General features: G+C 37.7%; 2 protein-coding genes and 1 long non-coding RNA gene across 4 annotated transcripts; all 3 read left to right on the top strand.

The window, feature by feature from the left end:
- The first annotated feature begins 3255 nt into the window (after positions 1–3255).
- LOC110862782 lies at positions 3256–5702 on the top strand. The gene is made up of 7 exons (XM_022111989.2): positions 3256–3334; positions 3397–3564; positions 3895–4051; positions 4576–4698; positions 4777–4913; positions 4987–5227; positions 5408–5702. The coding sequence occupies exons 1-7, from the start codon at positions 3311–3313 to the stop codon at positions 5617–5619; spliced, it is 1062 nt and encodes a 353-aa protein (XP_021967681.1). The 5' UTR covers positions 3256–3310; the 3' UTR covers positions 5620–5702.
- Positions 5703–6821: 1119 nt separating this feature from the next.
- Positions 6822–9533, top strand: LOC110862781. Of its 2 annotated transcripts, none has more exons than XR_002549224.2 (6): positions 6822–6873; positions 6936–7103; positions 7249–7395; positions 8253–8375; positions 8457–8908; positions 9248–9533. It is a non-coding gene; the product is annotated as an uncharacterized LOC110862781 (long non-coding RNA). The 2 variants fall into 2 exon arrangements; XR_004833512.1 differs by having other exon boundaries at positions 8242–8375.
- Positions 9534–14287: 4754 nt separating this feature from the next.
- LOC118433676 lies at positions 14288–16436 on the top strand. Its single transcript, XM_035845854.1, has 7 exons — positions 14288–14329; positions 14390–14560; positions 14703–14859; positions 15327–15449; positions 15535–15671; positions 15748–15976; positions 16139–16436. The coding sequence occupies exons 1-7, from the start codon at positions 14306–14308 to the stop codon at positions 16348–16350; spliced, it is 1053 nt and encodes a 350-aa protein (XP_035701747.1). The 5' UTR covers positions 14288–14305; the 3' UTR covers positions 16351–16436.
- Positions 16437–23978: the final 7542 nt, after the last annotated feature.

Here is a 23978-nt window from a genome sequence, read left to right as displayed (position 1 = left end):
ATATATTTTCTGGACTTGGATATACTGCGGTTTAATATTGACTACAGTTTATAAAACCATCTTCACAACGGAAGTGATCCTACCGTATAGGCGAAATCCAGCATGGACTTATGTCTACGATCCAGTGTTGTAGTAATTAATTACAAAAGTAATTAATTACGTAATTAATTACAAGAAAAATCGAGAAAGTAATTAGTAATTAGACTTTAATTACTTTGTGGCAATGTAATTGTAATTAGTAATTAATTACTTCGCTTCAATTGAGTAACAAAGTAATTAATTACTTTGAGTAATTAATTACTTGATTGCTTGGAATTAGAATGCATATTAGCAAAATCGTGATTTGCAAGATCATTTTTAGACGATCGTGAAGATTAATTTTGCTTTTATTACTCTCCCAGTATCAATTATTCATTGTCTTTTAATTTGATTTGTTGGAATATATATACTTAGGATTAGATTAATTTTAGAAGGTTAATTGCAGTTCTTTAGTATATTGCCGCTCTTAGAAATATAGTATTAAAATATTACCAAGCGGTATTCATATGTGACTCTACCAAAGTGGTAGTGGTTAGTAATGCAGTGTAGTAATACCTCGGTATTAAAGTTTTACCATATCGGTAACAAATTTTTACCGATCGGTAAAAATAGACCGGTGTCGACCTGTATACTTTTAAGACCAAGCGGTAGCAACTTTGACACCAGGAAATTAATACCTGCGTGACTATACCATACTTTTAAATTTGTGCCGTCATGATTATATAAAAAATGTAATTAATTTGTAATTAAGTAATTAATTACTTTAATTAATTACTACTGAAGTATTTGTAATTGTAATTAATTACTTGACTGATGTAATTAGTAATTGAGTAATTAATTACTTTCTCTCGTCAAATGTAATTAAGTAATTAGTAATTAATTACAAATTCAAGTAATTAAGCAACACTGCTACGATCTGTACGACCAAGGATTTCAATTCTTTTTTCCCATAAACCCTGACGTACCGCGATTTTATGACTTGTACACCAACGGAACTCAGCTCGATACGTTTTTTTCTTTAGATTTATCTACGGGAACCACAAGTGCGGCGAATTATAAAGGTAACCTTTCACGCTTGTTGGGTTACAAAAGATTCGCCACAGCACTATTAGATAGTGACCTTGAGTCTGGCACGGTGGCTTCGTCTACGGGCAAAAATATGACCCGAATTTGGAGATATTTGCATTACAAGTGGCCTTCTCACTTATATCCAAATTTATCGCGATGTGCCGATAAGTTTGCTTATTTAGACCTAACGGAAAACATTAAGAGTATAATTCCATTCTTAAGTGATAACGTGGATGGAACAGTCTTCATGGAGGGAGCTGAAGGCGATTTCTTTCGAGGATGGACCACTATCGAAATCCGTTCTACGCCAAGGAAGAATTTTGTACTTGACAGGGTAAAATGGATCCTGGTTTCGGGAATATACGTATTTTTTAATTTATCAATAGCTAAACTAACTTGTTGTTCGCTCGCAACAATTGGTGAGTTACTTTCGGGGAGGGGACAAAGAAAAATTGCTTCACATTCTTCATACTCTTGACATATTTTGGAAAAATGACTATTTACTAGATTTGAAATTTCTTTGGGAGATAAATTCGAATAATTGTCAATTGCCATTATTTTGATGAATGCTGAGGGGGAGCTTACACCACAAATCCTATTAACATAATAGTACCATTCTGTACAATTCATACTAAATATCTTATCACTAATTGTTTCCCTGACCTTACTTTTAGCTAATTTAACCTGCATCTTAATTGCATTACTTAATATGTACCAATCCGAATTATTAGCATTTCTCAGCTTATTTTTTTGCTTAATTAACTTTTTAATTTGTGGTGTTAACCAAAGAGGATCCACCTCACTAACCAACTTATTGTAAGGAACCGAAACAGCATTGAACGCATTCATCAATCTCCTATTAAATAACTCTACTTGTCCATTTACGTCAAGGCTAACTAACCCATTACTTAACTCAGATATATTAATCAAATTAATTTCATTAACAAATTGTTCCTCAATTGAATCTATAGTTGGCCTACAAGAAATAATTTGTCGAGGTTTTTTCCAGTTAATAATATTTACAGGAATGAGTGAAATGCAACAGTGCACTCTATTTTGTAAAGTATTGATTAACGGGGGATTAATAAATTAAACATTTAAACATTTGAGCAATATCCACGGGTAATCGGGGTAGTCGGGGTTTTCGAATTTTATAAAGTGTGGTAACATAGCTTTACTAGCAATTCTAGAGTTAATTAGTTATGCAAATTAAATTAATAAGCGGCTTTGTTGACAAAAAGCCGTTTTTTCAAATCTAATGCACGAGACACAGACTCAGTTTACCCCAATAACCCCGGCTACCCGCAAAACCAAGGTAAAACCCCTGGGTATGGGTTTTCAATAGCAAAACCCCTTTGTTTTCCTTACCCTGCTTATAATGGCAAAACGCAAAAATCCCACACTTGCATAAGGTAATAGTGAATCCGTGATGAAAAGAGTGTACTCTCGATTTATTCGGCGACATCATAAAGTTTAATAATCTCAAATTAACCTCGATTTTATTATAGAAAGTTATAAATGTCGGTTAGGAATCCGCGTTAGAATTATTAAATCAAATGTCCGAAATTAGGCCAAATTATGACAATTAAAATTCCTTCGTGCAAACTTTATGATTCTAATCCTTCTGAGGTGCTGAAATCCGAACTGTTAAAATATCTGCACTTGCCACATGTCAGAAACTGTTCCAAGTTATGATAATTAAATGAAACTCCCTTCATATAAATTTTATTATCTTACGCTTGATCCTTCCGACGTGCTGAAATGTGACCTTGCTTGGAAATGAATGAATGTTACCGACAAGCCGACAATTTCATTTATATGAGAATGACTTATGTATTTGTTTGAAAGTAAGTAGTTTAGCCACGAATATCAGAACATGGACTAACGATCACAAATAAATTGCGTGGTTGATAAGTTACGTAATGACAATATCTTTGTCGGGTTGAAGTTAGCATGTATTCTAACATTTCCTACATACATAAATCCGAAATGATTAGGTTCATACATAATTAAATACTTCCAATAAATATTTGTTCACCGCGACTTATAAGAAATACTTAATTTGCCATGTCCGAGGTTTATTGGGGAGTGAAATAAATCCTACAGGTAATAAAGTCTGTGGTTACAGTACGTTGCGTATAAAGCGCAACGTGGGGTAGCACAAATCTGCCAGAATCATTCCAATACCTTAGACAAAGTGAACATGAAATACGGCATAGCTTTGCAAGTAAGTTTCTCGAAATTTAGGAGTCAAATTTTCGCAGAAAGATTATAAATTTACTTTCTTAGGTTGCCCACCTGCTGGCCGGGGTGGCTTTGTTTAGCTCCAAGCTGGCCGAGGGGCAATGGACACGTTGTGAGGTTGGTCAGTCGAAAGTGGTAATTGATGCGTATGGGTTCCGCACCCTGTCATCCCCCGGGAATATGTTTGCCCAGTGCAGTTTCCTGATTAAAAAGGTGTTACATAATTTAGGAAACGTTCAAAATTTATGTGATGCGTGACGCCCTTAACTTTACCAAAGCTTAAAAATAATTTTACAATTTTGAAGTTTGAATTCTATATGAAGTAAAGTGTCTCCGATTCTGAGCAAATTTTATCCTTTGTCAGATTTCAATTTCGCTGGATATTGTTTTGTTGTAATTCATAGTGCATTTAGATAATTTGTAAAAAGTTCGCATTATTTTTAAGAGTGCATGACAGGACGACACATAATTTCTGAACGTTCCGAATTATTGGTACAAAAACAACTGAGCATAATATGTTAATTATTCTCGTTGGTCTTGTAGAACCCTGCCATTTGTCAGATACGCTTGGACTTCAGCAATTTTAAGTATATGTCAGCAAACGCAACCGGCAACTGTGAAGAGGACAAATTGACAATTAGTAACTCTGCCACGGTTAAAGATGGGTTTACCACTTGCGGCGATCTCACGGGACAACATAGTAAGTAATTATAGTAGTTATGTCTTATTTTCTCTCATTGAGCATAAATATTAAGGAAAGGAAAGTTTTCCTGAGTGTCCACGGTTTGGCGGAATTTTAGTAAACTAATGTGTAGTCAAAATCAAGATTTCTAAGACCTTGTGAACTTTCGAATTTTGAAAAATCGAGATGTATGTAGAATTTTATATTACGACAACATTTTGTGTTTGGGTGATAATAATTTAAAATCTGAGAAGATTTTTTTTCAAATTTTGCTAAAACGTGGACATTCACTCATAAAAACATAACTATGTGGGTTCCATAATTTTTAGGGTTTTATATAAAGTGAACTATCTTTTTCGGCAAAAGTCTAAAAAGCTTTGTTTGTTTCGGCCTCAACTTGTTAAAAGCTTCGGCTAAAACGTAGCCCTTACAAATATGGGTCCTCTTATTTTTGGGGTTTTACATATTTACGTAGAAGTGGACTATTGTAACAAAAGAATGTATTTCTACTTCCTTAACTGGTTAATTATGCTTGACCCTAGTGTACCTCACATTCGGCGAGGACTGTGACACGATTGAGGTCACTACAAAAATGTCGCCGATATCTCCCTCTAGCTCGTATAATATTCTCATGACACCAATTCCCTGCTCGTCTCCGGGCCTTGGTAATTTCTTAAAAAACTTACTTGAAATCTTCGAGATCCACCAAACGTTTCAAAATATGTATTATTTATACGTATAAGTTCCGAGTCACTGCCTTCAACATTTCAATGGTAGCCAGGGAGTCGTGAGATCGTTCGATTATCCCAACCAGCAGCAAAACAGTCAGGAGTACACGGTCTGCGTGGAGCCGAAGGGCGGTGGCGGGGAGGAAATCATTGTAACATTTTTTGCAAATTTGTTTTAAAGTTTGTACGTTCGTAATTTTCAAAAGTAATAATTTCGTTTCGCAGTGGAAGTCGTGCGGTTCTGAGGATGGGTACCCGAGTAGTTCACCCTTCAGCATCACGACAAATCCGGTCCCGCCAAAAATCTGTGACACAGATTGGGTCGCGATTAATGGGGACGTCCCGCGATGCGACAAGTTCCCGACAAGTGTTCGCTCTACCTGGAAACCATTCCTGCTCAATGTCAACTTTAACGAGGAGGAAATCCCACCTCCCCGATTCGGAGAAAATCTCGGAGATGTCGATGGTAATACATAAAAAAACTGATCTGATCCGACGGGTCGGATTTAAAAAAAAAACGCGAAAATACCGGTGTCTTCAACACCCCTATTAAAGAGTTTAAATTTCATTAGAGAATTTAAATTTCAGTCATTAATCAAAATTCCTCAGAAATTAAAAATTAAATTTATGACCCATTTTATTTTAGACGTTTACTCCTGCATTGGTGTTGGCGTAGCTTCCGGTGGGCTTCTTATGTGTGCGTGGTTTCCTGAAACTGGGCCTGGTGTTGAGGGCACTTGCCAATGTGACATAAATCCAATATTTTTCTCACCTGGGATCGATGTTAACGTTTTCTTTGGACCACCGCCGGACATGGGAAATACTGGATTTTGCTTGAAATATGATATGCAAATTTAGGAATAGAGATATGTATTCTTTGCGCACGCATAATTGTTTGACTTACAAGGTCAAGTTGCAAATAAACTAAAATTTGAATGAAATCTAGTATTTGACCAATTATTTTGGGAGTATGGACTTTGCTACGACTTGTTCATTAAGTCGTATGCGTGGCATAGTATGAAAATTATTTGGAGATTGTTTTTTTAGTATTTCTCCAGAAACTTTCCACCTTAATATTTATCACAAATTCGTTTCACTTCGGTCTTAGAGAGTTTAAGCTAATCATACAAAAAAATTGTGGAATTTGGAAAACTAAATCCACCCGAGACGGGCTTATATGCTAGTTTTTCATACAACTGAGAAGCTTTCCTTCGCAGTGACGATTCCCCCAACTGGAGTGTTCATCTTTTGATAAGATTTCCCTCTGAATGTCGGAGCGAAACTTTAATCGGCATCTTGCCGATCTTGCCGGGATGTAATCTCAGCCCACTCACCATAATCATCATTTACATGGATTAAGTGGGTGTCGGTAATATAAAGTCCAATTCTCTATTCCTGAAAAACAAAATTTATGGATGCACGATATACATATGTACTCGATGAGATCATAACTTTCGGCAAGGTCAAATTATGTAGCCTTGATATTATTAATGTGTAACAGTTATGTCGGCAAGTCATCCACGTTAGGGTTAACCAAGTGCCGGAAACTGTCAAATTAAGCTAATGAACCGAATTGACAAATTCTTTCACGCATACAAACAAATTTATTGTCTTAATCCTTTAAGAATGTACGAAGACCATATTTACAAATTCAATGAATTGTACCGACAAGCCGACAATTTGTATTTAAACCGTAACGAGTTCCTTACTTATTTTTTATTAGGTTGTGTTAATCCACGAATCGTGAACACAGACTCAATAAATTGTGTAATGAGATCATCCTTGCAGGGATGGAAGATAGTAAATATACATAAGTAATATAACATATGTATGTGCGTATTAAAAAATAATTAGCTGCATTATGTACGTGCAATAAATATTTCTTCACCGCCACTTATACCAAATAAGTAATTTTAGTATGACGAATAATTATGCAAAATAAATAATTTAGGCATGGCCGACGTTTATTAGGGAAATAAGCCTTATTAACCTAATAAAAATCTTTACCGCACATTTGTACGTATAAAGCGGACGCCGGGTAGCACAAATTTGCCAGAATCATTCCGGCACCGTCGACGCGAAGTGAACATGAAGCACGGCATACTTTTAGGCGTAAGTTCCCCAGAAATTTAGGAAACAATTTTCACACTTTCCGAATAAATTTATTATCTCAGGTTGCCCACCTCCTCACCGTGGTGGGTTTGTTTAGCCCCAAATTGGTCGAGGGGCAGCAGCCGATTCTGCGATGTGAATATGATCAGCCTAAGGTCACAGTTGACGCGTACGGCGGCAGCATTCTGACCTACTACTCATGGATGCCGTGCACTTTTGTGATTAAAAAGGTGCTAAATAATAGAGGGAACGTTCAAAAATTAAGTAACGTTTCACACCATCAACTTTGGCATTGCGTGACAGCACGTTACACAATTTTTGATTGTTCTAAAAAATTTCACGTGCGTTAACTATTCTTCTTGCTCTTGTATACAGAACCCTGCCATGTGCCAGATTTCATGTCTTTTAAGACGGCGTCAGCAAATACGTCCGGCAACTGTGAGGTGGACAAATTAACAATTAGTAACTCTGTCACGGTTAAAGATGGCTTCTCCACGTGCGGTGATCTCAGCGGACAGCATAGTAAATAAGTTTTTTATTTGTGTAATTTTTTAATCTTACATTTTGTGTATAAATATGGTAAAATACGGGAAAAAGAACCTTTCTTCGATGGGAGAACGTGACACACCAAAATGAAGGGTTTTTCATGCTGATCAAGAATATATAAAATATTTGAACGGAAAATGTATATTAACGACATAAGGAAAGGTCAAAGGTCAAAATGTTTTATTTCATGCGAGCAGTTAGGTTATACAAGGTACGCGGACAGCGTTACCATTTTAGCCAGCAAGCCTAGCTAGCTCCCCTAGCTAGTCGCTAGAAATCTCACATCACCCCAAAAATTTCCCGGCATGGGGGAAAGTGAGACAAAGTCTTCTCTGACGTTTTTTTGTGAGCTTAATATACGCTTGCCAGTCAAAATTTTATATATTCTTGACCTGTATGAAAAATCCCTCATTATGGTGTATCATATTACCCCATTTCAGAGGGTTCCTTCTGCCCCTATTGCAGAAGTACATGAGAAGTACATGAAAAACTGGCTGAGGATTCGTTATGGTTCCGAACAGATATCTGGTTGTAACTTGATTAACATTGAATCTGATATCTGGTCAATGTTAATCAAGTTACCATCAGATATCTGTTAGGAACCATAGGATTCGTCGACATACAATTGTCACGCCCGACTGTGCGAAATAAATTTCCCACCCTGTACTTAACAAGACGACACAAATTTCCCTCTTTCCACGTTCTGGGCCGGGCCGAATTTTAAAACAAATATTTTATACCACATATGTATCAGGATATTAATAGGGACAAGATTTCAAAAATTCGACGATTTTATTTTAATAATCACACGGTTTAATTCAGCTATATTGTAGTGTATCTCACATTTGATGAGGACTGTGATGACCTAGAGGTCGCTTATAAACCGTCTCCAACATCTCCCTCGGGCACATATCAAATGTTCGTAACACCAATTCCCTGCTCATCTCGGGATCTGGGTAATTTCTTCAAAAATATTTTCTCTTTAAAACATCACGAGCAACCAAGAGTTTCTAAACTTTACGTATTATTTATTTAAGTCCCGAGTCACTGCCTGCAACGTTTCAATGGTAGCCGTGGAGTTGTGAGATCGTTCGATTATCCCATCCAACAGCAAAACAGTCAGAAGTACACGGTTTGCGTGGAGCCGGAGGGCGGAGTTAAGGAAATCATTGCAACATTTTTTTATAAATTGAAAGAATAAAATTGGGAAACTTCGCGTATTTTAGAATGTGTAAATTTTTAATGCAGTGGAAACCTTGCGGTTCAGAGGATGGGTATCCGAGTAGTCCGCCCTTCAGTATCACCACAAATCTGGTCCCGCCAACCTCCTGTGACACGGATTGGGTCGCGATTAATGGGGACAGGCCACGATGCGACAAGTTCCCGAAAAAGGTCAGCTCTACTTGGAAACCGTTCCTGCTCAATGTCAACTTTAACGAGGAAGAAATCCCGCCATCCGGATTCGGAAAAAATCCTGGAGATGCTAATGGTAAATAATCTACATAGCGGTATCATAAGTCGGTAGTTTTGAATGAGTTTGTCAACGTATGGCACCATAACCGCTGCTGCATGCAGTTTTCCAATTGATTACTTTCGTAATCCCAATGATATCACTTTTGGATAACAATTTACGGATAATATGGGGATGCGGATTAGAGATTGAGAATTAAAATTCTACAAGATGGGATTAAAGATCTGCACTATGTCCCAATCTAATAAGGAATGATTAGATAATTAAGCGTGTATGTTCTACATATGCAGCTAAGATTGTGACGAAGAAAACTTGAGAATTTTAGTTACACCAATTATTAAAAATTATTCATTTCAGACGCATCCTCTTGCGCTGATGTGGGCCTAACTTCCAGCGGTATTCTCCTCTGTGAGTGGTCTGATGGCACTTGCCAATGTGACATAAATCCAGCACTTGTGATTCCGGGGATAGACCCAAGTGTTTCCTTTGGACCTTCGCCGGACGTCGAAAACCTTGGTTTCTGCTTGAAATATGATGTACAAATTTAGGGATTGGGGAGTGAATAGAGCCATGTTTTGCACAGAAGTACTTTAAGATATATAAAATTAAGCCGCAAATAAAATAAAATTTTGATGAAATGCGATATTTTACTATTTCCTTTGGGATCAAGTCTATGATTGGTCTTAGTATTTGGACAGATAAATAGTCGTTAATGCTCAAAATGTATTTTTAGAAATATTTGTACAAGGAACACATATGGAGAAATTGTTGTCCGGCACTCATAATAGAGGTCTACCAGGGTCCGCTCTCAGATTTGTATTAAGCTAGTGTCACATAACTACAAATTCAAATATCTTTCAAGGATAAGGTGTGGCAGAGATATTTGCATCCAAAGGCGAGGAAAAGCGCTCGAAAGTCGAAAAATTTTACATTATCCAAATTTAATACGCGTTTTACCCTCCTTGAATGCAAATATCTCCAGCACCACTGAGCATTTGCATATACCATTAATTATTCTTGCCATTGCCATGAATTTGAGATCCAAACGACGCTAGAGTAATCAAAATCGGAGACCATAGACGGGACGAACGACAGTTCATATGTACATATTGTTACATACTAACTGTCACTCAATTTTGTTCTGAGAAACTTTAAAAATCCATCCAATTTTAGTGAGCGCTTGGAAAATGTTGTGGTACGAAATAAAAGTGCGATATATCCTCCTAGACGTCCACAAGCACATCAAAAATATGAACGAACTGTCACCTGGAATTTTCCATCCTTGAAAATTACTTGTCACCCTTCACTAACAAAATGAACCATAGAAAACACGTATATAGACGTAGCTTCAGTCGCACTTCACCCCAGCTACGCCCACGACATCGCGGGAATACTTAATTTCACCAAATTTCATTAGCATATTCAATTAGAGTGAAAATCTCAGTTTGCCCCGAACACACCTTGGCGCCGGTATGGGTGGTCAGATTAAACACAAAAGTGGGTTAAATATAGGATAGTTTAATGAATTGGTATATGATCCACCCATGGGGTCACATGTATGATGCCGCAAACCAATCCCGATTATCTATTTCGTTCCGTTCTCGCGTTATCCTCCTAAAGGACAGACAGACAGACAAAGTCTTCGCATAAAGTAGCTGAAGCTACCAAATAAGTCGTTGTAATCGGATAAAGTGCTTTACATGTGTCACTCCTACATATTGATACCCATACTTTCTAAATTACGACAAGAATCCTTACATATTTACATAAGTACATATGTACATGTAAATACCTAAAAAAACCAGCCCAATATTTGATTCTCCCTTTTACTCATAACATCAAATTTACTTAGCCAGTCACAAAATTTGCATCGTCAGATTAATTTCGAAACTGGCAAAGTCCAAAGTCATGCCAGCCTTTTGCCATACCAGACTTTTTCTTCTCCCCACCTTGACCTTTATAATGACATCAACTCAAGGTGACGTCGCACCAAGTCATCTCACCTCCGTCCTTCCAATCTTTTCACATTGTAATCTCGTCATTACATTCAGCACAAATTTAACCACCGATTTTATTCCCCTTCATCCTCTACTAATTCACGTTGAAAATTTTCTAATCCAACCTGAATACAAACAGTCTTATACATTTCTCTTCGCAAACATGTCATTCACTCGTCGTCGACGAGTTCCAAAGTTTTGTTGGACATACATCTTTCCTGAAATGGGGGTCAAATTTTCCCTGTCCAATTTGCTATATTCCCCAATATTTCCACCTGTTAGTGGTTCTGCTTATTCCATACAAATTATTTGGCTCGCATTATCCGATCAAAACACAGCTTTCGAAATACAGACCATCTATGCAAAAATGCTCCAATCAGACATTAAGTCTTTGGGAAGTCGAGAATTTTACTTTGCTCAACAAGGTTTGAAAGATACTTTGCGGTTTTACCACTTCAATATGTACTATCCTCGAGGATGCACATCACAAAATTTCAAGTTGTTGCCAAACTTCGAATTTTTTTCATATATCCAGTGCAACCAAAAAAATCAAATGGAATGCTTTTACTACATTGAAGACGCAGCGGACAAGGTAGGCACTACCTACAACAAATACGCTTGGGTTTTTATAAGTTGGCTGGATTTTCAAGAAATGGAATACATTTTCGACCAAACATTTATCAAAATGCAAAATAAATACTTTTGTCTAAAACAGAACAACCCGGATTGGATTGAAGTAGCAAATCAATCGGTATCGCTAAACGATTTTATTACATACACTATTCTCTCAGGAGGAGAGTACGCCAACCTGATAATGACAGATCTTGATGTCCTTTGGATATATGGTAGTACCCCCTCTGAAAGTAAAAAGTGTGAAGCGGTTTGATGCCATGGCCCAATTTACGCCCGTCACACCCCTTTGAAGGCGCGCCCGATGCCAAACTAGCTGCACTAAAAAATTCGCCAAAAATCCAATTTTCTTCGGATTTTCATAATAGTTACATATTTATGATCCCAAATAGTTGCTTTGTCATATCAGATATCAATCTGAACTATTTTGGAATTTTGAATTTTTTCAAGCCATGCCCTTTTCAGGAAATATTCGAAAATATTGAAAATTTCTGAAAAGTTAATTTTGCAACTGAATATGATAAAGGGACTATCTGGGATCACAAATATATAATTATTATGAAAATCCGAACAAAATTGGATTTTTGGCGAATTTTTTAGTGCAGCTAGTTTGGCATCGGGCGCGCCTTCAAAGGGGTGTGACGGGCGTAAATTGGGCCATGGCATCAAACCGCTTCACACTTTTTACTTTCAGAGGGGGTACTACCATATATCCAAAGGACATCAAGATCTGTCATTATCAGGTTGGCGTACTCTCCTCCTCAGATTGGCTGTATAATATGTCATTTCCGATGAAAGTGTATGGAAAAAGCAAGTATTTCTTCTTTGGAAAAGGACGAACGCTATATAATTCCGGAAATCATCAAATCGTACTTATTGGAAGTCAGTCTTACAGTTTTTTGTCCTGCTATGGAATTCAAAAAGATAACTCGTACAAAGCTTTCAGCGACCCTTTCGACAGATACATTTGGTTCTTTATTATTACCGTGGTGTTGATATTTACTGTGATAAGAGCTCTGATAGCCTCGCCGACATAAACTCTGGATCTGAGTTTCCTTTCGGTAGCTGTAGCACTAGAAATATCAATTTCCTCAAATATTTCGCGCCTTGTTCCCATTCAACTTAAATACGTTTTTTGGATTTGGGTATTTTGTGCTATGATATTGACTGCCTTCTACAAAACTATCATCACAGCAGAAGTGATTCTCCCGTACAAAAGGAACCCATCATGGACACATATTTATGACCTCCAAGATCAAGAATCTCTATTTTTCTTCCCTGCAAACCCGGATGCGAGCTTATTTTACGACTTGTATGCCAAAGGAAGTCCAATTGACACCTTTTTTGCTTTCGATTTCTCTGAGGATACCGTGACAGCAGCAAATTACGAAGGTGACTTTGCACGCTTGTTGGGATACAAAAGATTCGCCGAAGCTTTATTAGCAAGTGAACCTAAATCTTACAAGGAAGCTTCGTCCGCTTGCAAAAATAAAACACGCATCTGGCGCGAGTTTCATTACAAGTGGCCTTTTGACATATATCCGAACTTATCTCGATGTGCTGATAAATTGGTATATTTAGACAAAAAGGAAAACATTAAGGACATAATTCCCTTTTTGAATGATAATTTGGATGGGACCGTTTTCATGGAGGGAACCGATGATAATCTGTTTCTCACATGGTATTCAATACAAATTTATTCAACACCAAGGAGAAATTTTGTACTTGACAGGGTAAAATTTCTCATGGTTTCGGGAATATATAAGTGGTGGGAGAAGTGGTTTAGCAGGATAAGACCAAAGAAGCTATTTCCTTATTATGCTAATTGGACGAGACCGAAAGTTGGGACGTTGGAAAAGTTGGATTTTACTTCAAGAGTTGTCACGACCTTAAAAATTTGGGGAATTTGTTGCGGATTATGTGCTGTGGTGGGGATGGTGGAAATTTCTTATGAGCAAGTGCGTTATTTACGACGCGTCGTTGTACAATATGCATTATTAATTATAGCTGAAAACAAATGATATTTATTATTGACTTCTAACAAAGATCTAATAAAAATGGTTACAAATTTTGTTCTGCTGAGGGTGATCCTCTCTAAAATCGATAGACTCGATTAACTCATAACCATCGGTAATGTCAAATTATGCAACCTTAACTTTATGTTTGATAGATATAATAAATTTCTGCGTCTGGAAGTAATCCACATCGGGGATAATCACGTGCCAGAAGCTATGGCAAATTATGATCATTAAAGGAATAAAAATTCCTTCATACATACAAACAACTTTATGATCTTAATCATTCGAACGTGTTGATATGTATGCACGACCTTGTTGATAGATTCAATGAATGTTACCGACAAGCCGGCAATTTGCATTTAAATAATAACGAGTTACGGACTAATTTTTATTAGATCGTGTTAAGCCACGAATCCTGAACATGGAGTAAATGAATTGTGAAATGGAATCATCTTTGTCGGGATCAAGGATTATGTACATAGTTACATAATATAGGTACATAAATATGTAAGTACATAAGCAATATAACATTTTCTGTTCAAAATAATTAGTTGCATTTGGTGCAATAAATATTTGTTCATCGCTACTTATAACATGTATAAATTATTTTATTATGCCAAGTAAACTATTAGGCTTGGCCGATGTTTATTAGGGATATAAGCCGCTCAGCCAATAAAATTTTACCGTACTTTGTTTATGTACATATAAATGGGACATCAGGTAGCACTAATTTGTCAGAATCATTCCGATACCGTCGACGCGAATAGAACATGAAGTTCGGCCTACCAGTACGCGTAAGTTTCTCAGAAATTTAATAGGGCATTTTAACTATTTCCTGACAAATATTTTCCCAGGTTGTCCACCTCCTCCTGGCAGGGATGGGTTTGTTTAGCCCCAAATTGGTTCAGGGGCATGGGGAGAGCCTGAAATGTGAGAATGGTCAATCTAGGGTCATAGTTGACACGCATGGCCCCAGCATGCTGAGCTACGACTCGTGGACACCGTGCGCTTTCCAGATCGAAAAGGTGTAAATTAAATATATGTACAATCAAGGGAACCTCCAAAAATTATGTAACGTGTCACTTACGCAACTTTAGCGTGACACCCTTCTTGAATTTTTTCGACTTATCAGCACATATCCGCTAATTGCTTTCGTTGGTCTTCTAGAACCCGGCCGTTTGTCAGATACGTTTAGATTTCATGTCTTTTAAGACGTCGTCAGCAAATACGTTCGGCTACTGCGAGGAGGACAGACTGGTCATTTTTAACTCTGCCACGGTCAGAGACGGCTTCACCACTTGCGGTGATCTCACTGGACAGCATAGTACGTAAATAAATTATGCAAGTTTTTACATTTTGCGCATGCATATTAATGACAATTGTACACAAACAAACTGGCTTCATGCGTCAACATAAAACGGTCGCGCCCGATTTTGACTTCACGTAATAAAATATGGAGACAAATAGGTTTGCGATTGCCACGTTACGGCCGTGGTGGAATTTTTAAAAACATTTTAAGCCTTAAATCAGTAATATTTCAATACACTGTAGCTTTACTAGTCGATACAACACATCAAAACTTCGACAATCAATTAGATAACCTAAGAATATAAATTAATATAAAAGCATACTTATCACGAATGAGCAGCTTAAGGTTGTAAAAGTGGATGATTTAAATGCCAAACTTCGCATTCACAAGCAACACATTGGTATCGCAATTAAGTGTACACATTATTCTCGCTTGACAATTAAATTTTAAATGATAAACGGTCTAATTTGACTTTGCCATAGTATACCTGACATTTTGTGAGGACTGTTCCAATACAGACTTCGCGTTTATACCGTCGCCAACATCTCCCATTGGCTCCTTTCTTCTTAGGGTAACACCAATTGCCTGCTCGTCTCCGGAAATTGGTAATTGCTTAACAAATGTGAAGCTTGTCTTTACGATATTGAGATTAAATAAACGATTTTCCCTATTTAAAATTACGTCCGTAAGTTCCCTCCCATTGCCTCCAACATTTCAATGATACCCGGGGAGTAGTGAGATCGTTCGATTACCCCACCCAACAACAAAACAGTCATCAGTACACGGTCTGCGTGGGGCTAAAGGGCGATGGCGGGAACAATATCCTTGTAACAATTTTTTTTGAAATGGCCTCGATTTAGTTTAGAAAATTCAGGAGTACTAGAATAAATTAATACATTTTAGTGGACGCCATGCAGTCCGGAGGATGGGTTTCCAGATAGTTCGCCCTTCAACATCGTTACGATCCCGCGACAAACCTGTGACACAGATTGGGTCGCCATTAATGGTGACCAGCGGCGTTGTGATAAGTTCCCGATGGGTGTCGGGTCTATCTGGAAACCATTCCTGATCAATGTCAACTTCAACCAGGAGGAAATTTGGCCTCTCCCACTCGGAGGTGGATATGCCAGTGGTAAGTAATAGCGGTGTCAATAATCTGTAGAATTTGGATGAGTTTGCGCCATGTTTTTAATTAACCGCGGCTTCATCCATTTTTGCAGCTATTTTAACAAGACATATATAACAATGCGAACCTTATGCCGGGAAATATCTAATTTAAAATGATCCATTCTAGATGCTTCGTCTTGTACTGCAATGGCCGAGCCTTCGGGTGGTTTATTTATCTGCGACTGGTTTTCTGAACCGAGCCCTGGTACTGGTGGCAGTTGCCAGTGTGACCTAAATCCAACCTATATCGTTCCTGGAGTTGATCCAAGTATTATCTTGGGACCACCGCCTGATTTCGGAAATACTGGTTTTTGTTTGAAATATTATGTGCAAATATAAGAAATCAGTAGAGGCATTTTTGCGCAGAAACGACTTAGGTCATTAACAAAATAGAATTTGACCTTCTTTAATCTTCATGGGCAGTTAGTGACCTCCAAAAGGATAGGAATTAATGAATATTTATTAAAAATAAATTTGTGTGAAATACGAAATTTGACTATTTTAGTAATTTTTGTCCATAAAGTGTAATGCTAACATTTACTACACTCCATTGTTGTTTATTAGACCTCTTACGGACCAAACTCTTGACCTAAACGTCATACAGGTTGCCTGTGTGCTATACTTTGAGTCTACTCAACAAGAAGTTGGTGTTTGTGTACTTATGGATCTAAAATTGTGAAGTGGAGAGCTTCAGCATTTACATCAATCATTTACAAGGGATACGGGTTACTTGTCGAATCCTATGTCGTCGAAATCAACTTGTCGAATGAAAAACTCGTCAGAAAGGCAAGTCGTCGAATTTAGGCATGAAACTCGTCGAATTTCATGTAACATGTTTACTGATTTTACCTATATAATGAGTTCACACGTATGCACAATACATGTGCATCGTGGGACGAATATACGCTGCGGACATTCCAAAATACTTAAAACACTATGCAGCAGTAATTGAGAGGATTGTTTTGTTCTTTTTACCCTTATATTTTACATTAAAAATGTCAAATTACTGTTACGAACTAATGTAACGCAGCAAAGAGAAACTTAAATTTGAAGATAAGCTGTTCTGATGGATTTTAAACAAAGAACAGGTCCAGGGATTATGTATCACATATCAGAAAGTTTGTCAAATTATGATAATTAAAATTGTTTTATACACACTTTATGATCTTAATCCTTCTGACGTGGTAAAGAATAACCTTGGCTGTGAATAAATTAATGCTACCGAAAAGCCGATACTTTACATTCTATGATAACGAGTTATATACTCATCAACTTATACATACGTATATTTGATATGCATTAAGTTATTAATTAACGCGTGCTAAGCCACGAATCGGACACGGACTCAGTAAATAATTGCCTAATGAAATACGCAATGTTTGTCGGGCTGAAGGTTAGCATAAATTATTTATAACACTTAATGCAACATTTACCCTCAGAAGTAATTACCTGCAATAAATATTTATTCACTCGAGCTTATGACAATTTGGTTTGCCCGAAGTTTATTGTGGGAATAAGCCCTCAAGGTAATAAAACGGTTACGGTAAATGGGTATAAAATGGATGTCGGGTAGCGCTAATTTGTCAGAATAACTTACATTCCGTCTAAGACAAGTGAACATGAAGTACAGTCTAGCCTTACAGGTAAACTGCCCAGAAATTTAAGAGTCAATTTGGGTTGCAAAATAATAAATTCTAAATTATTATGTTAGGTTGCCTACCTCCTGGCCGGGGTTGATCTCTTAAGCCCCAGATTGGTAGTGGGGGAGGCGTGGGAGAATGAAAAATATTGTGAGAATGGCCAGTCTAAGGTCATAATTGACACCGATGGGCCTAGTACTCTGACCTTTGACTTGAATAGGCAGGCGTCGTGCACCTTCCAAATTAAAAAGGTATTGCATACCTAACTGCCGCAGTGATAAATTATGCAATGTGTCACGTCTCCCTCAAATTATGCCCTGTACAACATGACGTTACATAATTTGTGAAGCTTCCGACTTAAAAATAAAAAAATGTAAAAATATGTAATGTTATCCTTCTAAAGAGTAAATGCACTCTAAAGTGCATACATAAAGTAAACTACACTAATTCGAGAGTAAACTTAGCTTGATAAAAAGTAAGGTTGACTTATACTAAAAATAAAATTGAGGATGCATTCATTTTTTAGGGGGTAAGATGATTTTTAAGGGTGTAGTAAAATACTTTACATATTTACGCTAACTATGTGTTCACTTTGGTGTTGCAGAACCCTGGAATTTGTCAGATACGCTTGGGATTCGACTTTTTTAGGTCAACATCAGCTAATTTATCTGGCATCTGTGGAGAAGACAGGTTGACAATTAGCAACTCTGTCACGGTTAAGGACGGGTTTTCCACTTGCGGCGATCTTTCGGGGCAACATAGTAAGCAAATAATTTCCTGAGGACAATGAGAACGTGGTTGGCAGAGATTTCCACCGGAATAATGTTAAACTATCTATGCAAAGAAATAAGCGGACACATGTTCGTGGGTTATCTTGATTACAAATGTTTTCGCTTTTAGAGTAATTTTGAAATAAATTTTCCGCCAAAATCAGGATCTTTCAAGCTGTAACCCTTGGAACACTGATGCAAATGTGACATCAGCATTTCAAAGGTCAAGGGATTCAAACTACATAGATTTAGTTTTCATGAGTATCTCGTCTCTCATGTGTGTCCAAACCATATTGTGTGCAGGAGGAGATCATGAAGGGGAAGAGAGGATAGGAATGAGGAGCACAGAATGATGCCTACGTCATCATGATCATGAGGGCGTAGTTTATATATATGTAGCGTAAGTAAAGGTAATGATCAAGAAGGCGTGGCTTGTGTGATCACGTATATATAGAGTAAGCAGAGAGAAGAAAAGAAGAGTGTAGTTTTAGATTCAGGATCAGCAGGTTTAGTTTTTAGTGATCATCAAGATCAAGTTCAAGGTGTTTAGATCTTCGAAAACTTAACAATAAGTTCCCGTCTAGATTAGTAGTTAAAATTAAAATAATAGCATTAGCTCTCCCACGTATTAATAATACGAGCATTTCTGTAAAGTCAATATTTTTCAGTCGGTATTGATGTAAATAAATTTATTCATAATTCTTATAAAAAAGTGAGTTTCTACTACAAATTTCTTGCACAACATCACAAAGAAAAGGGGCATCCGCGAAAGTGGATGTGAATCAGGACACGCAATCCCATAATAGAACAGGGAGCGTTACAAAGCTCTCTTAATTTTCAAATTTTAATCGGCCAATCTTAAAAATGTAAACAAGTTTCCTATGAATTAGTTATTTGGAAGGATAAAAATTCGTTTCCAAAAACTTGCAAAAACTTTATTATCTTGCTGAATTTAAAAAAAAACGCAAAAAAACCTTAAATTTTTTAACATTAAAAGTTCTTGTATACTTTTTTTTAATTAGTAAATTTTGAGATTTATTTTTTAGTACGTAGTTGAATTCATTTAAATACTACTTTATTTATTTACTACTTTATTGTAGTATCGAGTTCAACTAAGAATTAACATGGTCTTGAAAAATCCTCATTTTTAATGAAAATTTATTAACAATTTCTTGTTTCATACTTATTCGAAAATGGAATTTTAGGGCCACGAATAGCCCGCTATTTTTTTCTTACGTTACCTGTAACAAAATTGTACCCGGGTAGCTACATATATGTAAAGCCGTTTAATTTTGCTTTACTATAGTGTTCCTCACATTCGATGCGGATCGTGACACGATTGACCTCAATTACAGATTGTCAGTAATATTTCCTTATCGCTCGTTTCGAATTCTGTTGACCCCAATTCACTGTTCGTCCTCAGAGAGTGGTAATTTCGTAAAAATATATTTTGTCTTTAAGGTACATACTTATCGTGGCCCACCAAACTTTTCTGTTATGTTTTTAAGTTCCGAATCACTGTCTGCAAAGTTTCAATGGTACCCGGGGGATTGTGAGATCATTCGATTATCCCATCCGAAGGCAAACCGGTCAGGAGTACACGGTCTGCGTAGAACCGGAGGGTGGCGGGAAGCAAATCGTTGTAATACATTTTTTTGCAAATTTAACCTTTTGTGAGAGTAGGTTGGGAAGTTACGTTTAATATTTTTAAACTTTATAATTTCAGTGGAGGCCGTGCGGTCCGAGGGATGGGTTTCAAAGTAATTCGCCCTTCAGCATCACTTCGGTCCCGTCACAAACCTGTGAATGCGACAAAGTTTGGGTCGGCGTTAATGGAGATGCTCCGCGATGTGACAAATTCCCAGAGTATGTCCGCTCTATCTGGAAACCATTCCTGCTCAATGTCAACTTCAACGAGGAAGAAATCCCGCCTCCAGAATTTCCCGAAGAAAACCCTGGAGATGATAATGACGAGGGTACGTAAAAGCGGTGTAATAAACCGGTTTTTAGGAGTGAGGTTGCCAAGAAGTGTCATATTTTCAATGCATATATACAAATGTACATACATAACATACATACATGCATATATGCATGTATACATACATGCATAACCGCAGCTCCATCCAGTTTTGTACTGAATTATTAGTTTATATATAATCTTTATTGCATATATAGCCAATAGCTCTTGCAAGTCACAATCATCATTTCAAGATAGGTACATTTTAGTCAAATTTTAGTTTAGAATAATTGTGATAGTAGTGAGGGGAGTAGAGGGAAAACCAGGCTATGGTGGCCAGTCTGGAAAACCTCTACCTGAACTGGGAAGGTTGCCCAGTTCACCATTCGGCCCTGACTACCTGTAAACCCAGGTTCGACCAGTGAATGACAGAGATTATAAGCGATTTGCATATCGGAAAATGGTGACATCCAAATGAGTAGGCGCCGTGCCGGCAGGGACACGACGGGTATTAGGCTGGAGTGGAGCATTCATGGACCACAAACTAACCAAGGACCCATTTCAGGGTTCGGCCTAAGTGACCCCGTAAAGGGGCCATGATACACCCCACAAACTAACCCCTCCCACCGCAGCACACGACCAGGTCATGGGAACCTAGTAGACCTACCCCAGCCGCCCCCGCCAGCACTGCGCACACTCACTCTTCCGTCAACCACCCCCACATGCTCACCACCCCAACATATCAAACAAAGGTCTCACCTGGGGGAGTCCTCCATGACGTAGATCCTCCCGTGCACAGAGTCCGGTGAATCCATCTTCGCCCGATGGCTCAGCTTGTCGTTGCTGGGACGGGTGGCAGGGGGTGTCACCAGGCACGCAGGTGGGGGGTGTGAGTGGACGAGGCTCACGTGGCGTAGAGGCCTTGGGACACACTTCACTTGCCCTGGCACACCCGCGACCCAGATGGAAGAGAGAAAATCCAGATGCAGAGCGAGAGAGAGATACGTGTTGCACGAGAGGAAGTCAAAGAGGAACCCGAATTATTAGTTTAAGATTATGTTAATCCAAGTGCGAACCAATTGACAGACTGTCAATGACAGTCAGTATGATTCTCCTGGTCTTGGGGGTTTGGGTTTTTAGTTAGTTTTCCAAATTTATTTAGAGCGCGTATAACTAGTAGGGATTAATATGTTTTCACTAAATCAACATATGCATTTTAAAAATAAGATGAAACCATATCAAGCTGGAAATTCTCGATTTTATAACCAAGCGTAGAATTCTCGGAAGACATGGTTGTTGGTATAGTGCAATTTATTACGAGCTTGCGATGCTACACTTGCATCATGATCAGGCAACCTTCCATGATTTTATACATTTTCGCAACATTTAACGCTTCACAGAACAGTATAAAGCAGTACAATTAAATTGTTTAATTCGTTATAATTCAGCCATCATTTGCACCGTTGCAGCTGAGAAGAATTGACCACTATTGTGGAATGCTTTTGCATCTACGCTGTTAGAAATCTGGCATATTTAAATAGTCAGGCCGTTCTCGGTATTGAAATTGCTACCGCTTGTTGCATGTTAAAATTACACAGGCCATAAAAATTTGCTATCCATCCATACGATAAGATATTAAAACCGAGCTACTATTACATCGTATTACTTGTCAATACCGCTTGGTATTATTGTAAAAGTGTAACATTATGCCAAAAACAAATTTTTGGATAACACATTTAAAATGTATGTTCTAGGCGCTTCTTGCGTGGCGATCGGCGAGAATTCCGGAGGTCGTCTTATCTGCGAATGGTACTCTGACCCGAACGCTGTTGGTGGGAGTGGCACATGCATGTGTGCCCCGACCAATCCATGGATGTTCGCACCATCGCAGGATGTTGGAAATATTGGTTTCTGCTTGAAATATGATGTGCAAATTTAGGAAATGTGTATAGGCATTTTTGAGTAGAAGCTTCACGGCCTATGAAATTTAACAGATAATAAATAAAGTAAACTTTGAGTGAAATGAGATATTTGACGATATTATGTCTATTTTTATACTGAATGAGTTTCATGGAGTGTAATGCTAATCATTCATAAGTCTAATTGATATATAATAATAGATAACGAAATTATCCGCTTACTTATTTAAGTTTTCCCATCGATTTGTTAACTTGAGCTCAAACAAGGCTTATGCTTATCATCGATAAGTATTTTCAGGTCATCTTATTCTTATGTACGTACATATAATCGATTTGGATTATTCCACGTATGTATATTATTCCATGGAATTATCTATACACATACATGCATTTACATATATGTATGTATGTGCTACTTATGTGAACATAAATAACCTGACGAAAATCGGTTATGAAAGGTTAATTAATGTGCGACATAGGTAATTATGTAGAAATAATCCTGGAACAGTAATATTGTCGAAATAATAGCTAGTCCCTTCCAATCAACCGATCAAGCACGGGAAAAAGTAAGAGCTACAGATATACATAATATGTATGTATGTATACAAATACCTCGTCTTCCTCATATTTTGTAAATTTCCATAAATAAAAGTTTGTCATTTTTTGCTACAAACAAGGCTGTGAATAACAATTTTTCTTTCTTCAGGGAACATAAATACGCAACGGATGAATAAATCCTATGAAGTTATGATCGCAATGTTTTCATAGTCCTGCTTCTCAGATAATGACGAAATGTCCGAATAACTATGTAATTCTCATTTAGCCAGGGTAATGACAAATCTATAACTAGATTGTGCTACAAACAAGAAACGAAATAGACTATTCAGTCGGTACAAAATCCTCGAAAGGTTAATACAACTAAAACACTCGAGTCCAATTTTAGAAACATGTCCCGACTACAGACTCTACTAATATTTTTCTCATTTTGCACATCCTCCATCTATGCAAGCTGTTTTATCCGCATCTTCACACCTGACCAGAAAGAGACGCCAAACTTTAATCAAATTTCAATCTCTCTATTTCCCGAATTTCCCCTCTGGGAAAAGACTTTCCAGTCAAAAAACTCGACAACTTTAGCAGTTTCGCCCATATTTCGTTTTTCCCCGCACACCCACATCTTCTATCTCTTTAACCCCTCCTGGACCGAAGCGTTACACATCAGCGATAAGTCTGGCTATGCCAACACAGATAAAGCCTGGTTCGTCCTGGTAACCGAGAATATTTACAAAACTCCTTTCTCCCGGGAACCTGCGAAGTTAAAGTTCCCTTGATCCTTGTCAGGTATCACGTTTGCCCGCTTATTAACTGGGATTGGTCAGTATTTTACCCCACTTCCACAATTACGTTGCACAATGCCCCAATTTCCCTTCAAAAAGCCGTCATCATTCGGAAGTCTCTGGAATTTAAAATCTCCCAAAGAATAATCAGGATTGCACCGGCAGGAGCATTTTACACTGAGATGCTTTTCCCGCCAAAGATTACTCACCCCAATGGACTGCTCACCGCTTGAACCGATCTTACAAGTTTTAATATCGGCGGGAAACTTTACTCCTTAGCTTGAAAGCGGGAACAATTCTTCTCCCGATCTCCACTTTCACCTCACAAATCTTAACATAATATC

This window comes from Folsomia candida, unplaced genomic scaffold, assembly GCF_002217175.1.
Source record: "Folsomia candida strain VU population unplaced genomic scaffold, ASM221717v1 Fcan01_Sc068, whole genome shotgun sequence".
NCBI classification, from domain to species: domain Eukaryota; kingdom Metazoa; phylum Arthropoda; class Collembola; order Entomobryomorpha; family Isotomidae; genus Folsomia; species Folsomia candida.
The sequence above is the reverse complement of the archived record's forward strand: the minus strand, read 5'-3'. Positions and strand labels throughout refer to the sequence as shown.